Source organism: Mixophyes fleayi, chromosome 1 (assembly GCF_038048845.1).
Source record: "Mixophyes fleayi isolate aMixFle1 chromosome 1, aMixFle1.hap1, whole genome shotgun sequence".
Classification (NCBI taxonomy): Eukaryota; Metazoa; Chordata; class Amphibia; order Anura; family Limnodynastidae; genus Mixophyes; species Mixophyes fleayi.
The window spans coordinates 45,601,880-45,618,507 of NC_134402.1; the positions used below are offsets into that span (position 1 = coordinate 45,601,880).

At 39.1% G+C, this 16,628-nt stretch overlaps 1 protein-coding gene across 1 annotated transcript in view; it reads right to left on the reverse strand.

Moving 5' to 3' along the window:
• The window catches only part of LOC142136838 (uncharacterized), a 166,380-nt gene that overhangs the window by 87,523 nt on the left and 62,229 nt on the right, over positions 1-16,628 (reverse strand). The window contains exons 6-8 of the mRNA XM_075194705.1: positions 13,248-13,340; positions 4,605-4,699; positions 1,212-1,354 (exon numbers count right to left, since the gene is read on the reverse strand). Coding sequence (XP_075050806.1) covers positions 1,212-1,354; positions 4,605-4,699; positions 13,248-13,340 — 331 coding nt within the window. The remainder of the gene's footprint in view (positions 1-1,211; positions 1,355-4,604; positions 4,700-13,247; positions 13,341-16,628) is intronic.

Here is a 16,628-nt window from a genome sequence, read left to right on the forward strand (position 1 = left end):
AGATCTCCAGCATAAGTTTGAATCTTTTTGCCCGCCTTTTCTTTGAGTACTTCCAGGTCCGACACTTCGCTATGTCCTTGCCCGCCTCTGACACTCTTAGGCCCCTCACTCCCTTTGAGTACATGTGTTTACATTCCTCACTCACCAAAGGGATGGTGTCGAGGATTTATAACTGGCTAATAGAGATATCCTTTGACACGCCAGGGCGCCATGAACGTGAATAGGAGAGAGCTCTGGGCCCCCCTCCGGATGAGTCTTGCTGGGAGGAGGTCAGAGAGGGGATTGCCAAGAGCTCAATATCCACACTTATTAAAGAAACTGCGTACAAGCTGTACTATAGGTGGTACTATACCCCAGATAGGTTGTCTAGAATGTTTCCCACTGCTACTCTGAGCTGTTGGCGGGAATGTGGTCAGAGAGGCACGATGCTTTATATATGGTGGACCTGCCCCCGTATAATCCCTTATTGGAACATGGTTCTGGCACTTATTAACTCCGTATCTGAACAACAGATCACTAAGGATCCCTGGTCGTTCCTTCTCTCTCGCTGATGAGAGCGCCCCTTCCAACAAGCTGATATCCCACATACTGGCTGCTGCCAAATCCCTAATAGCTAAACACTGGAAAGATCCTAACCCTCCCTCTATGCAGGCCTTACGGAACTACGTCTGGCATATCGCAAGCATGGAGAGTATCACATGCTACCTTCACGATAAATCATACAACTTTGACAAGGTTTGGGCCCCGTGGTATCTCCAGGTAAGCCGTAGCTGTTTACCCCCTTTGGCTCTCTCGTCCTCTAATGGTACATAGACTCCGGGCCGTCTCCGGATCCTCCAGGTTGGTCGTCGTGCGCCATGGGTAAGAGATTTATATGTCTTGCCGTCTACTTTTTATTTTCTTATTTTTCTCATAGGTCGTTAATCTCTAGATATGTTGCTTATAATCTTCTTTGTAATAGGTATGGTGATATACATGCCTGTCTTTCCCAACCCTTCCCCCTCCCCGCTCCCCCTCCTTATGCCACTTTGTTTCCTGTCTCTTTCCTTTCCCTTCCTTCTACTATAAAAATGTAAAATAAGAGGAGATCTTGTTGTCTTAAAACAGTTGGTTTTTACTTGTTGTTTGCTTTTCCATGCTGTTTCCTCTTGTAACAAATAAAGAGTTTAAAAAGTGTGCTATACATTATCATCATCACCATAATACTTTACCATTTTCCAATGACACCAGCTCAAACAACTGATTCTGTAATTCTTTCTCATCAAAATATTCCACTCTGGCTTGGAAGGAGCCACCATATCTCAAATGCACAACACATTTTGTCGTAGAATCATAACCCCCAGAATCATCTTTCCTGTAAATAAAGTAGATTGATTGTATAGATTAACGCATCAAACAATTTTCACATTTCTTTTGGACTTCATAAGTTTAGTAGTCATAGCTTTTCCTATAAATCTTTTTTGTGAAAAGGAGAATTAAAACTAAAATATGAGCTTTCTTATATAAAACCGCATATATATATATATAATCATCATCAACGTGTATTTATATAGCGCCAGCAGATTCCGTAGCACTTTACAATTGGGAACAAACATTAATAAGACAATACTGGGTAATACATACAGACAGAAAGTTAAGAGAACCCTGCTCGCAAGCTTACAATCTATAGGATATATATATCTATCAGACACACACAGTGGCTTGCAATAGTATTTCCCCCCTTAAAAGTCAACTGCATTTTTCAATTTTTTATTTTACTTATTTATTTTTTAAAAATCTGCAGACAATTAATGAACTATAAGTTTGAAATGTGTTTCAGAGCCTACTAGCTTACAATAAAAATACTGTCAGGAACAATCTGTGTCATTTGTTATACAGACAGCTAACTCTTTTGACCTTTATGGGGGTTGAATACTTTTACAACTCATTGTTTTTTAATATATAGTATATAATATTTTATACAATATATAATATATTTACAATATATAATCATTTATTAATATAGATTGTATATATTAATAAATTATATATTTGTATTTTAATAATATATTAAATATAACATAATTTACATCCTTTTTTCAAAATGAAACAGGGGGAAGCTAATGTGACCTCTATCGAAAAGTTATATAGCAAATAATAATTAGGTCGGGTCTTTGCTTTAAACAAGCCGTACAAGTTCCAAAACATCAATTTATGAAGTATATACACATATATACATATGTACACACACACATATATATATATATATATATATATACATATATATATATATATATATATATATATATATATATATATATATATAAATATATATAACTTTAATTTATAGTTTAATATAGAGTTTACAGAGAATGGTGCACAAAACCAAGAACATCCAGTGAGCAGCAGTTCTGTGCGTGAATATGCCTTGATAATGAAAGCAGTCAGAGGGGATTGGCTACACTGGTTAAAAGTGACAGAAGGGCAACAGTAACTCAAATAACCATGTGTTACAACAATGGTATGCAGAAGAGCATCTTTGAATGCACAACATGTTGAACCTTGAAGTGGATGGGCTACAGCAGAAGAACAACACTCCGGGTTTCATTCCACTCAGCTAAGAACAGGAAACTAAGGCTACAGAAACACAGGCCCAGCAAAACTGGACAATTAAAAAGTTCTGAGGAATCAATTTCTGCTGATCGCGTCAGAATTTGGCACAAACAACAACATGAATCCTTGTGTCCAGGCTGGCAGTGTAATAGTGGGGGAATGTTTTCTTGGCACACATTAGGCTTAATACCAATTGAGCATGGTTTAAATGTCACAGCCTACCTGACCATGTGCTTCTTTATGGTCACAGTCTACCCATCTTCTAATGGCTACTTTCAGCAGGATATTGTGCCACATCACAAACACAGGCCATCTACAAACTGGTCCTGTGAACATGACAGTAAGTTCTGTGTACTCCAATGACATCCACAGCCACACAATTTCAATCCAATAGAGCATCTTTGGGATGTGTTGAAACAGGAGATTTGCAGGATGAATGTGCAGCCGACAAATCTGCAGCAACTTCTTGATGGTATCATGTGAACCAAAGACCAGAATTTATAAGTAAAATTTACAGACCCTTGTTGAATCCATGCCACTGAGTACATATTAGATATATATACAGAATATCTCTTAGTATTTTTAGAGGACATGTGTTTGGGAGCAGTCTAATGCTTATTAAGTGGTAGACGTGCTCATAATATGAAGTTGTCACATACTGAATAACAGTTACATGTTGGGATGTATTCTATATATGTTAGTTTCAAAACAGAACTTAAGTTGTTTGGCGTTTATATTTATAGTATATATTTATATTATATATGTGACAGGATGGACCGCCTATGCCACCCTGTCTGTTGTTGCTGGGAACCGGCTGGGCTTACTCTGCCACTGTTCCTTTTCGTTATCCCGAATATGCCCCTCCTGCCGCAGTGGGAGGGGCCTGCTGCCACCACTGAACTCCTTTATGGCGCTCAGTTCCACGTTTCTTCTGGGTCACGGACGCTGCTAGTGTACCTCGTTGCTGAGGTACCTGGGCTGGTAACTTCGGACCTCTTACTATGGACCCGGGTTGATGTGAATGGATCCCCTCTGGCCTATCACACTAACAGGGCTGCATGGGTAGCAGGCAGAGCGGTGGTACTGGAAAAGCTTGGGTCCAAACCGCAGAGACAGCCGGAGAATGGATTAGATTTTAGGGTCTAATTGACAGGTCACAGCGATATTGAAGAAGTTGTCAAGCAGGTCTTTGAAGCAGAGTGATGTTTTATTGCTCAAGTGTCCTGACAAGGACAGCCCCACTGATTTAGGGTATCAGTAGTCAGGTCAGATGGAACATCAGAATAATACATTACATGCTCACACAGCTCATCTTTTATACAGTTATATAGGCTATTTTTAGAATCAGGATGTAACCCCGTTTACCAAAACATTGATTTACATACATTGCAAAGCCACTAATATTTATACTAAGCTATGAAATTCTTAAAAACCTTGCTGTGATTTCCTGGATCTTATTTCAGAGACATTTCCAGAGAACAACAAAAGGACCCACAACAAGCCACTTCCCCAAATCACAATACACCAAAGGCTTGGTAAACACAGGCTCATTGTATCAGATATATACATCAGAAATAGGCATATCCTATAGCAAGGTTAGACAAGAGACGAAATTTCTTCCCCTCTTTCTCAGAAATAACGATTTCCTATCTTACAATATACACAATATTAAAAAATAAGTGCAAATGCAATTACATAAATAAGTGCCCTGCGCTATTTGCTTTAAATAATTTTTTACCAAAAGTTATTTAATAGTGATACAGTCACAATATATATTTAGTTATATTTGTATTGTTTGCTAAACAGCTGAGTGCAAGCTAAGTATTATCCTCTGCTGCCAACCACTTCAGACCTACCTTCCAGCAGTGGATTGCCCAAAGGAAAGAAAATCTCTTTAATTCAATTGAGCTCCTGGATCATTTACTAATACATTAGTGAATGCTATTAGTAACTTTATATAATTCTATCTGTACAGAAGTTTAGGAACAGCGAGACTAATTGAAAAAACTTACTGTGGAAGCAAATAAGGTACCATGTCTATCCTTTCATCTTCACTGTAATATCTGCTCAGTGCTGCACTGAATACATTTTCAATTCTTCTCAGCTCCTAAATAGAAATCAATATGGGATAAATAAAATCACTGATATAATGTAACTATAAAGAATAAAAAAAAACAGCTTGTTGTACAAAGTGACGGGGGCTGAGGTCACTCTCTGAAATGTTACGTAACTTGCAGATTTTGCTTGTGTATGTTAATCAAAAGAAATGATAAATACAAACAAATGTAAGAAAATACTAAAAATGCTAAATATTTGTGTTGTCACTTTTTATAAAAAAAACAAACAAACAGACAATGTGTTAGTAATAATGCACTCATTACTGTAAATTATTGGGAATACTAGAAGTCAACTCACAGTTCCAAGACCTGTATAAAAGCATATATGATCATGGAACATTTCTGTGACTCCTAATACCCTTGGAATTTATAGTAAGAGTACATTACCTCATATATTATAGAGACTTCACTCCGTACAACTCTGTTTACTTCAGTAATTTATTTCATCAGTATTATCTCTATTGATACTCAAATATATCACATAGATTAATTGTATTGATTAACTTTTATAATACTTTAATGGCTTTCGTAAAACAGAAGGTATTCTCATGAATCTGCTACAAAAACCTTCTGTTTTTGCCACTTATTAGAAGGAGGGTTTTCACCCAATCATAATCCGATCAATGTTTTCATTCTTGAGATTTGTAGACTCACCATAAATATAGTTTCCATTTCTTCAGTCTATCCAAATGCATTTATACAATGTTTTTCTCAAGACAGATAGGGCCTTCCTTTGGTAGAATACCGAAATAAATATATTTTTATTTTATGAACTTTACTATTTTTTTTATTGGATAATAGGTAAAAAAAAAATTGCTGTTATATCTTTGATTTTTCTCAAAGCTACTTTTGGGAAATTAACAGCACCCTGGAAATTTACTCCAAAATGTAACCTACTACTGTTGATGATAGATATACCAAATATGTATATTTTGCACAAGGCAGAAACAAAGTTGCAGTGATAGCTCTTCAGGACTGGAGGTGCAACTTTTTCCCTCCATGTTTTCGTCTTGGCACCTTGTTATTTTTATTGGGATCTCCTCCTGCATACCCGAAGACAAAGAGTCTTGTTAACTAACATCTGATGAGTACTGAGATCACCCAAAATATAAGTTGGGCAGATACTTTGGTTTGCCCATTCTCCCACACACCTAATTCAAAAGTTATGGACTTGGCTTTGTAATAAAAGTATTCTCTCTGATTTAGGGTGTAGGTCTCAAGTTGAGCAAACAAGAGAGGGGCTTGTGTCCATGAGTGATCCTGCCAAAATGTTACCGCTAACAACAACAAAAAAAGCTAGAGCCCTCTGCATGAATGAAGAGAATATCTGATCTTAAACTACTACAAAACCTAACTATACCTGGACATTCTAGCATCAGGTGAGTACCGAGATGACCCCAAACATAACAATTGGGCATCACTGTGGTGCAATGATCAACATTGCTGACTCACAGGTTGGGGTCACGAGTGTGTTTCCCAACCTGGGCCCTTTCTGTGTGAAGTTTGTATGTTCTTACTGTGTTTGTGTGCATTTCTTTCAGGTACTCAGGCTCTCACACTCCCAAAACATACAGTAAGGTTAATTGGCTACCGACTAAAAAAAATACAATTGACTCTAATGTTTGTGTGCATGTCTTTTAGGAAGTTTAGACTGTATGTTCCAATGAGGCATGGACTGATGTGAATGACTAGTGTTTGTATGCATGTGTTATAGAAAGTTTTAGACTGTATGTTCCATCTCATTGTTGAATGTAGATTTAAAATGATAAACAAACATTTTGATGAATGACCTCAAGAGCCTACCCTGCTTTAATATATCTAGATCAAGCTATTTTTGTCCCACTCAGGAAAGTAAGGGACAACATTAAGACAGTGGAGGCAATACAGTAAAAGTAAGTGATACTTTCTGGCATCCATTAAAAAAAAAATTGAAGGTCCACAGAGAGATCCACCCTCCCCCCCCCTCCTTATATTTGAGCATATGGGTGTCTAACAAATTCCATTTTGAAAAAAATCCAGATGTAATAGTCTGGAAGTCAAAACAGAGATATTTGCAGATGCATCTCATTCCCTAATTTATTAAAACTATTCCAGGTATTTAGTCACTTGTTCAATTTCAAAAGTGACCTTTTAAGTAGCAGGAAGATCACATTAGCTATTAAATTATCAAGTAATTATTCATCATACAATTTCTATCCATAGCAAAAGTGCTTGAGGCTAACTTTAAAAGATGAGACCTTCCAAACTATATTTGGATGTCTATAGTAAGCATTATTAAAATAAAACGTTATGCCCTGGCTACGCTACCTATTACAAACTATACCGATACAAATAAGCCACTCCTTCTCCAAAACACTCTAATCCCCCTCTCAAAATTTACATGTGCAAACAAGTAGCCTAGAAGCAGCTTATATTTACTCAATGGGCCCATTTCACAATTCTTTCTCTTCTACCCCAAGATCATGCATCCCATTAACAGGAAATGCACAATTCACCACATGTCTTTACCCACACATTTTACAAAGGTTTTAATACAGATAGCATTTTTTTTTTAGCAATTTCTAGCATTTGCATAAATAGCTCATGTTACTAAAGCTCTACCCTAAATAAAGAATTGTGAAAGTCAAATAATTGGATGAAGTAAACCAGATTAATTAATATTGTTTTACCGAGCAATTGCAATTAGTACGCTGCGTATTATGACCCAATCGCACAGATTAATAACACACACATTTGCATTCGCTCTTACACTTGTAAATAATACACATTTATTTATTAGTAAGAATATATTAGAGATTATTTATACATAAGTAATATTATAGTAAAGGTATGTAAGGCTCAGGATATAGGAAATGTATCATGTTTAGTGTCATTTTGATCTGCACATTACCATCAGGAATCTGCTACTATCTGCGAAGCGCTCGCTAGTCATGGAAGATAAAGGATTAATGCTCAAAATTATATTGTGTTTGGAATATGTTGGTAAAATTGGATTAGGCAGTTCCCTTAGGCACAACATGTGCTCAGCTGTTGGAGTGAGCTGGCCACACCTTATCAGTAGAATAATTTGAACTGACCTATGATTTGCATTATACTGGATTGTCCTGAACCCTGGACCAATGAAGACCTTTCTAAGTGTTATCTGTGTACATAGCGACACAATCAGTGTTTTTTTGTGTAAACTTAAGCTGCATATAAGCAATCTTCTCTGGGCAGGGCCGGACTGGCCATCTGGCAAATGGCAGAAGGGCCGATGGCTAGATCAGTCGGTCCGCATGCCCGCTGAGCAGCAGCACCTCCCTGCGCGCTGCTCGGCGGACGGAGACTCAGTGACATGCCACCTATGCAAGTAATCACGTGACAGGTGCCGTCCCATGTGACTACTTGCATAGGCGGGATGTCACTGACTCTCCGTTCGCTGACAAGCACGCAGGAAGGAGGTGCTGCTGCTCGGGCAGGCATGCGGATGGCTGGATCGGATGTAACAAGGTAAGTCAGTGTGTCCATGTTGCTATAGTGTGTGTGTGGCCCCATGTTGCTATAGTGTGTGTGTGTGTGTGTGGCCCCATGTTGCTATAGTGTGTGTGTGTGTGGCCCCATGTTGCTATAGTGTGTGTGTGTGTGTGTGGCCCCATGTTGCTATAGTGTATGTGTGTGTGGCCCCATGTTGCTATAGTGTGTGTGTGTGTGTGTGTGTGTGGCCCCATGTTGCTATAGTGTGTGTGTGTGTGTGTGGCCCCATGTTCATAAAGTGTGCGTGTGTGTCCGCAGTATTTTAAATATAACATGCGTGTGTGCGCACAGTGTTTTAATATAATATGTGAGGAAAGGGAGGATCTTAATATAGTGTGGGAGGTAGGCTATTTAATGGTGGAGTGTAGGTGAGCAGGGTCTTCTCTCCTCCTGTCTCCACCACTTTTAACTTTGCTCGCCAGCTACCTAGCCTTCCTCCTCGAGGAACCCCTTCCCCCGTCCCCTCTCGCTCCCTCCTATTCCCCTTGGGGGTAACCCTCTCTTCCGTGCCCTCCTTCCTAGGTGCCGCTGTTGGCGGACCTACCCCTCTCCCCTCCCCCACCTCTCTAGCTGTGCCCTGAGCTCACTGAGTTACTTTGATTATTGTTTACTGTTCTGTGCTGTCTCACCTTGTATTGTAATTTTGTTTGTCCCTGTAAGGCGCTACGGACACCTAGTGGCGCCCTATAAATAAAAATTAATAATAATAATAATAATAATAGGTGTGGGCTAATTATGTAAGGTGAGGTGAAGGAACATTTAATTTAATGCTGGGGTGGTTTAGGGCTATCAATTGAATAGGGGGCTTATTTTGGGGAGGAGGGCTATTTATTAAATGTGATTATAAATTATTTATTGCCGGGGATGGTTGTGGAATATGGCTATATTTATTAAACTTTAATGCTATTTAATTTATTGCTGGGACTGTTTGGAGGGAGGGAAATATATTTTGACTAAATGAGTATACTGTTAATTTAATTTTGGGGCTGGTTGGAGGGACATATGTCTACTTATTAAATGTGAATATTATTATTGTGGGGACTGGAGGGAGGCCTAATTATAAAACGAGAGTGCTATTGTTTTAACACGGGGTCTGGTTGGAGTTTTCTAAATCTCATGTACCCATTTTTCTTTCAAAATAGGGCATCCAATATTCCAGGATCAAGACAAAAAAAGAACTGAGCTAAAGAAACCAGCTGCTACAAGTGGTGAAACTTACCAAGACAGGTAAGAGAGAGCAGGACAGTCTGCTAACTGTCCTGAATCTGGTGGGGCAGTCCTGAATTTGGGTGACTGTCTCAGTTAGTCCGGACTTGGTCCGACTGCAAGGACAGTTGGGAGGTATGTCCCGCTCCACAACGTTCTGCTTGTGAAGGCAGAACTGTGTGCTTCTTACAGTAGTGCCTGTGTATTTGTCTAAAATGATAACCATATTACATAATAGGGGCCCTGCTCTCTTAAATACCCTGGGCCGCCTGAGCCTTAATCCACCTCTGGTTTGGGGAAGGGAACTGATAGCTGCTTTCAGTTCCCGGACAGGACGCAAGCCGAGGAGCCCTAAGTATCAAAAGATTTGGCAATCTTGTGAGACAAAGAGCTTCCCTGCTCACTCTACAGGAAGTTCCCACCCTTATGGATGTCAGCAGCACCATAAGCATAGATAAGTACAGTTGGCTGGGGGTGTCTCTGGGCCATTGTTCTCTTTACCTTACTGACTGCAAAACTACATTGGCCTGGGCCCAGGTGAAGAACTAGCAAAACTGTAATGTATTCGGTTTTTATACTTTTACTGCTTTATTGTAATATCTTTTATGCGTTATGATGGCTTATTGTAAATCCTGCTATATTTTTCAATTAAATATCTTTGTGCGTTGGAACCACAATAATCGCATTGGACTGTTTATTGGTAGCGATTAAATGAACTTAATAGAATATACAACAATAAAAAGAGAAAAGACAATTTAAAAAAATAAAAATAAAATTTAAATTTCTTATAACAGTGTACATACAGGCTGTAATGTGATTTTTCAAATAATAACACAACATGACATTTTGCAACAGGCCATTATCAATTTGTGGTTTTATGACTAAGGGGCATATTCAATTGTTGGCGTTACAGCCCAAAGTAACGCGCCCCGCGCACTATTACCGTCATTATGGTAATAGTGCGCGTAAATACCGCTATTGCGGTACTTTTCACGCTGGATTTCAGCTCGCGGCTCAGGGAGCTGCGAGCTGAAATCCGGCTTAGATTACCGAAATAACGGTAATACTTTTTCCGTGGCGGAAAAAGTAAACAATTGAATATGCCCCTAAGAATAATAAATTAACAATGCTAAAAGACAGAACATAAATGCATAGGATACAAAGAATAAAACAAAATTGACCATATCCCTTTACAAATAATATAATAATTTTATTTTTAAACCATGCTGGAGGAACTGGGTAGTTTCAGTATACCATGTTATATTAAGAAAACAACAAGAAATATTATATTGTTACAATTAATAGTTTGCTTCTTCTCAAAGGCAGAAAACGTGTCAAAAAACTAGAGGTTGTGAAATATGTTCTTTGCGGAAAAATATATATTTTTTCTATTTTTTAATTCTATGGTTATTATTGGTCTTTATAATTTATTTGTTAATAACAGTTCTAGTTTTATTCAATGTCTAAATATCTGATTTTCTTAAATTGCGTATATTAAATACATTTGTCATAATAAGTCAGATAGACATAGTGGCATGTGGATGTCAGTTAGAGATGAATGTACTTTAGATCAGCTCTGTGCCCACATAATCATCTTTCCCCAATTATAAAGAGATAATACATTTGTGAAGACAGTGTACTATTGTAATTTTACGGTAATTCTACATCACACCCTGTATGTATTAAAGTATTTACAGAAGCCATTTAAATTACTGTTGGAAACATTCCCTCATTTAATTTACCTATATGATGTAAAAGGCACAGTTATATTTGTTAACCAGTTGATTAATTGAACTAACACTTTTTTTTTTTTTTTTAAACCAACTTTTAATTCATGTAGTAATGTAAACTTTACAACACTACTCTCATATTACATTGATAACCATTGAGTTATTTTTTATATGAAATGAAAATATTAATATATTTTTTTTATAGATAACACTGTACACTATCATATACGGTAGGTATGGAAAAAATAGTTATCCACATAGCATAACATAACAGGCACTGTAATATTACACTAAATTGTACTGCACATCTGGAGAAAAGATATGTCATGCTCATAACAGTACATTGGTGGATGCATGGCTTCTCTGGCTTCATTCAGTTCAATGTCATTTAGCTGTATTATATCAGTGTCATCAGATATAGTAGGTATGGTAAATGTTTCCTACGCAGAATACTACACTCTGGTAGATAACGTAGTGTAATAATATAGTACATTACATTGTAGATGCTTGTATATGGATGGGTCAGGAGCAAAGATGATGCTTATGTGGAACATAACACTACACTTAGATAGATGACATGAGTCTTGTCCAACTTCTTTTTGTCCTATGTCATTTAGCGGCTGGACAGTTGTATTAAACACTTATGTTTTTTATTAATTTTCAGTTATGGATGAAGAATCCCTCTGGAATATTTCGGGGAGCAGATGATTCAATTTAGATTTTGCAGTTTAATAAAATGGTAAACAATTGTTTGCTGCAGCATGCTTGGCAGCCACCTGCAGTAATGAGCATGCTGGCTCTTGTACTTAATGATTTTAACACTTTACACCATTAGCCTGGCACCCATTGCCCAAACGGTGCCAGGAAGAACCCCAGTTTTATTTTGCACAGGGCTGCTTTGCACGGGTAGGGAGGAGACTAACCGCTTTGGGAACCTTGGCAATATGATGCGGTGTGATTAATTAATGTGCATGGCATGTTAAATTGAATAGTAGTGCTGCAATACCAATGTAACACTTGCTACTTCTGTAAGAGTGATTCAGTGTAAGTATCTATAATATAAATGCTTAGTGGCGTGTGTTAGTCTGTCTGTGTGTGTGTGGAAAAAATAAAACCAAGCTGCAGCGCCACCTGCTGGGCGGAGTTATACACTGACCTACTAAATTCTTAGTGTGTGTGGAAAAAAAACCTCAAAGGGCTGAAATTTGGTATACTAAGATGTTTTTAATTTGTTAATTTAGTTTGTTAATTGTTAAAAGTGTTTATAAAGATTTAAAAATATATATATATATATTTCTTGAAGGAGAAGTGACAGTTGGGAGTGGTTGGTGGTTGCCGGGGGTGACAGTGGGGAGTGGTTGGTGGTTGCCGGGGGTGACAGAGCGAGAGGAGTGTGATACTCAGGACCGCTGAGAGAGATCCCCGTGCCTGGATAGACATCTGGATAGATGTGGCGATAAAGATGAAGGATGAGGTGATGGAGAAAAATGATGAGGTGGTGACATGTGGACAAAACCACGTTAAAAAAGGGCGCTTACGTCGGGAAGTAACGCTCTTCCCCTGAGGAGGCCTGGGCTAGGCCCAAATGCATGACAAGAACCTTTTTAACACCTTAAGTAGCTTGATTTGACTAGAATGCATGAGTATCATGCACGGGTTAACTTGTTAATAATAAAAGCCTAGCGATTCTAAAGATTACTGCGCTGGTTATGAATCACTGTGTGATAAATCACTGCAAATGTTGATTGACCTCTCAAGTAGTGAAATCAGTAACTTACTTGATGTTATGCTAACAGTTTGATGCCAGAAAAGAAATGATGCTTGCGAAAGTATTTATTTTTCAGACACCAGGGGGTAAATGTATGAACATCCGGATTCTTCAACTCCGGCGAGTTCAGCGTCTTCCGCACTTAAATTTAAAGCGGCGCTGCCTTGTAAAGGGAGACTTCCCTTTACAAGGCAGCGCCGCTTTAAATTTAAGCGCTGAAGACGCTGAACTCGCCGGAGTTGAAGAATCCGGAGGTTCATACATTTACCCCCAGATTTTAAACAACTTAAATACAAATTTTTACTATATATTATACATTACCTTTTGATTGGTAAAATTTAATTCATGACAAATGGGTTGCATTATTTTTTTAAAATCTTGTTCATCATCTGTGTGATTAAGGAAATCTTTTATCTGAAACAGAAAATATGAAAAAACTATATAATTCCACGTTCACAAACAATGCAATACATGCATTTTCAGAGCAAAAAAACCCTTTATGAACAATTTGAAGTTGGGTTGGGATACAGATAGGGACAAAAATCAGAAAATTTCCTACTATCTCTGCCACACAGGCTGCACTAACGATGTATCAGTCATTAGGAAGGACGAAGTAGGTCTTGAATCCTACATGGAAAGATGGGAATAAAGTGGTGGGCAGTACAATAAACAGTGAGTCACAAACAAGAGAGAGATAAAGGTAAAATACATTAAAAAGGCATAGGCATGAGACAAAGGGGCCAAACCACAGCATAAACAGTCACTCTTTGATGGCTCTTTCAGTATGCCAGCCAGCCATTAATTATCATAGAAAACACTGATCTGGCCGACACAAATGCAGCTGTTGCTATTATGTAATGTTTTGCATCTATTTTTGCACTACTGCCTAGGTTAGTACACAAAAATTCATAGTATGGCTTGTTCAATTTTCCTCCTCCTGATGCGAGGTTCTGGCAGATGAGTGTTGTAGGAATTTGCAGGAGACATATCATATATCCAAGTAAATGGCCCACTGAAGTCAGAAAATCAAGAAGGCAAGTACCAGACAGCTATTGGCTGGTAAAACATGCTGGGGCTTGAAATTTCTCAACACATGGAGTGACACATTTTGTCCAGGCCTGATCTAGTAATTAAGACAAAAAAAAATCAACATTGTCTATTGACAATACTTTTTTTTTTTTTTTACTCATGTTTATATTTAGATACTGGTAAATATGTCATAACATCTCTGAACCAGTTATCTGTAATGGGAGCAGATGTGCTGTTTTTTATTTAGATAATGGTATACTTCCTCCTCTAAACTGTCTGCGTAAGAATTGTATTACTAGCTTTGTAAAGTGAGATTAGTGGGTATTAACTCCAGAAACTGTTCACATGATTCTGAAACCCTACTTAATCAATTGATAGAGGCTGTGTAAGCCTTGTTCGACTGTATTGAACCAGTGTTAGGTTGTTTTCCACATTTATGACCCATAGCATAAATGTAGCTGTGTTTCTACCTGAAAACACAGCTACAGGAAGACAACATCTATCACTCTCCTGTGAGTTCGCGTTACCGTTCTTCTCATGCACCTATTTTGTGCATGGCCTGGACGCTCCCTGTGAACTGTTTGTAAACCATGCTTCTTACAGCTGCTTTATTACTATGATTTGGTTGTTTTAGATTTGCTGCTGTTCGTGTTCTCACCTTCAAACCACACTTGCTGCTTCCATTTACCTGAATTCTCCTACTGGATCTCCAGCTAATCCTAGCCCAGTGATCATCCACAGCCACCTTAGCTGCACCTTGCAGCCTGCCTAAATTTATATATGCCCTCACCACTCTAGGACCATTGTCCTGCTCATCTGTATTGTATTGTGGTTCCTACACCTACTGGACTGCAAATCTGGCCAGTACCCATGTGCCTGCTTCCTTGTTATCCCACAGTTGTTGGCCATTATTACTTTTGGATCCCATCTATTTATTTTACATTGTTCCTTTATTTCTGTCCTGGCTGCTTTCAACCTCCATGGTCCTTCATACTTGAGGACTCCATTTAAGCTCCAATTAAGTATTTACTGCTCCTAACTCGTCTTACTGCACTGCTTTATCACACCTTACTGTCTTTTACTCACCTGTGCCTTATCACTACTGTTTTAACTACTTTTCATTTACTTACTGATTATATTACTTCTTTTCTACCACTTTCTTCTCCTGCAACGTCTCCCTTCTTGCTTCCACTCGCTGTATCCTTTAACGCGATCACTTCACTTCTAGCCTCTCACTGACCTTCTTTCTCGGCCATACATTAAATTCACCATCTCACATTTATCTCTAGTCTTATCCTGCTTTGCTCCTTCCTCCCTTCTGTTCCCTCCTTCCTTCTGCTCCCCTTGTCCAACCTTCCTACTCCCTCCACCCTCCTTCTTTACTCCTATCCTTTCCCTTAATCCTCCCTATCTGCTCTTCTCTTATCTCCTCTGCTCACTCTCCTGCCTCTCCTGTCTGTGCCCCCCAGATCAGTCCCACCTCCATTCCTCTCCCATCCACAGTTCCCCTCATGTCCCCTGCTATTGTGGGGCACCCTACTAATTATGGCTCTCATCCCTTTACTCTCTCTCTTCCTGCCACTCGCCTTTCTCAAATCTTGCCCACCCTTGCATTCCAACATCCCCAACAACCTCATCCACATCTTCTCTCTTCCCTGTCTCCCTCTTTTCTGTGCTATCTGGAATGCCAAGTCAGTGTGTAATAAATTGGCATCCATCCATGATCTCTTTATCTGTAGCTCATTCAGCCTGCTGACCCTTACTGAAAATTGAACCCTCTCCCTCTCTTTCTCCTCCTTCCAGGTCCACTCCATAAGCCTCTTTCATACAGCCCACCTTTGTGTGGCTGCTATCTACCAGACCCCCTTTCCTGTCTCTATTCCCCAGTCACATTGCTGCCTGGCTCCCTCACTTTCTCTCCTCTGAAATTCCCTCCCTCATCTTGGGGGACTTTAACATCCCTTTTGACAATCCCTCTGACCACATTGCTGCCTCCTGGTTTTCCTCTTACCTCACAAACTGTTCCTTTTTATTCTCCACACCCAACTCCATCTTTCACCTCTTCCCTTACCTGTCGGAGCTACCCAAGGATCCATTCTTGGCCCGCTGCTCTTCACCCTTGACACCTCATCCCTTGGTGACCTTATCAGCTCCTTTGTCCTCCAGTACTACCTGTATGCTGATGACACCCAAATCTATCTTTCCTCTCCTGACCTCTCTCTTGGTCATTTCATCTTGGATGTCCCAGCGATTTCTTAAACTTAATATTTCTAAAGACTGAAATCATTTTCCCTCCCCCACCAGGGCTCCCTTACCTTACCACTCTCTGTTGATAACACTACACAATTCTCTGTCCCTCAAGTCCTTTGGCTAGGGGTCATCCTCAACTGCTTCCTCTCCTTCAAACCTCACATTCAGTCCCTCTCCATATACTGTTGCTTCCAACTCCAGAATATACTCAATATCCAGACCTTTCTCACCATGAAAGCTACCAGAACTCTTATTAATTATTTTAAAATGTTTTGTCGTGATTACTGTAACCTCCCCCTCTCTGGCCTCGCCAACTCCCGCCTTGCCCCTCTTCAGTCTATTGTTAATGTCACTGACCACCTTATTTTTCTCTCCCTTCGTTTTATCTCTGCTGTCCCTCTCTGCCATCCTCAATAGTGGCTC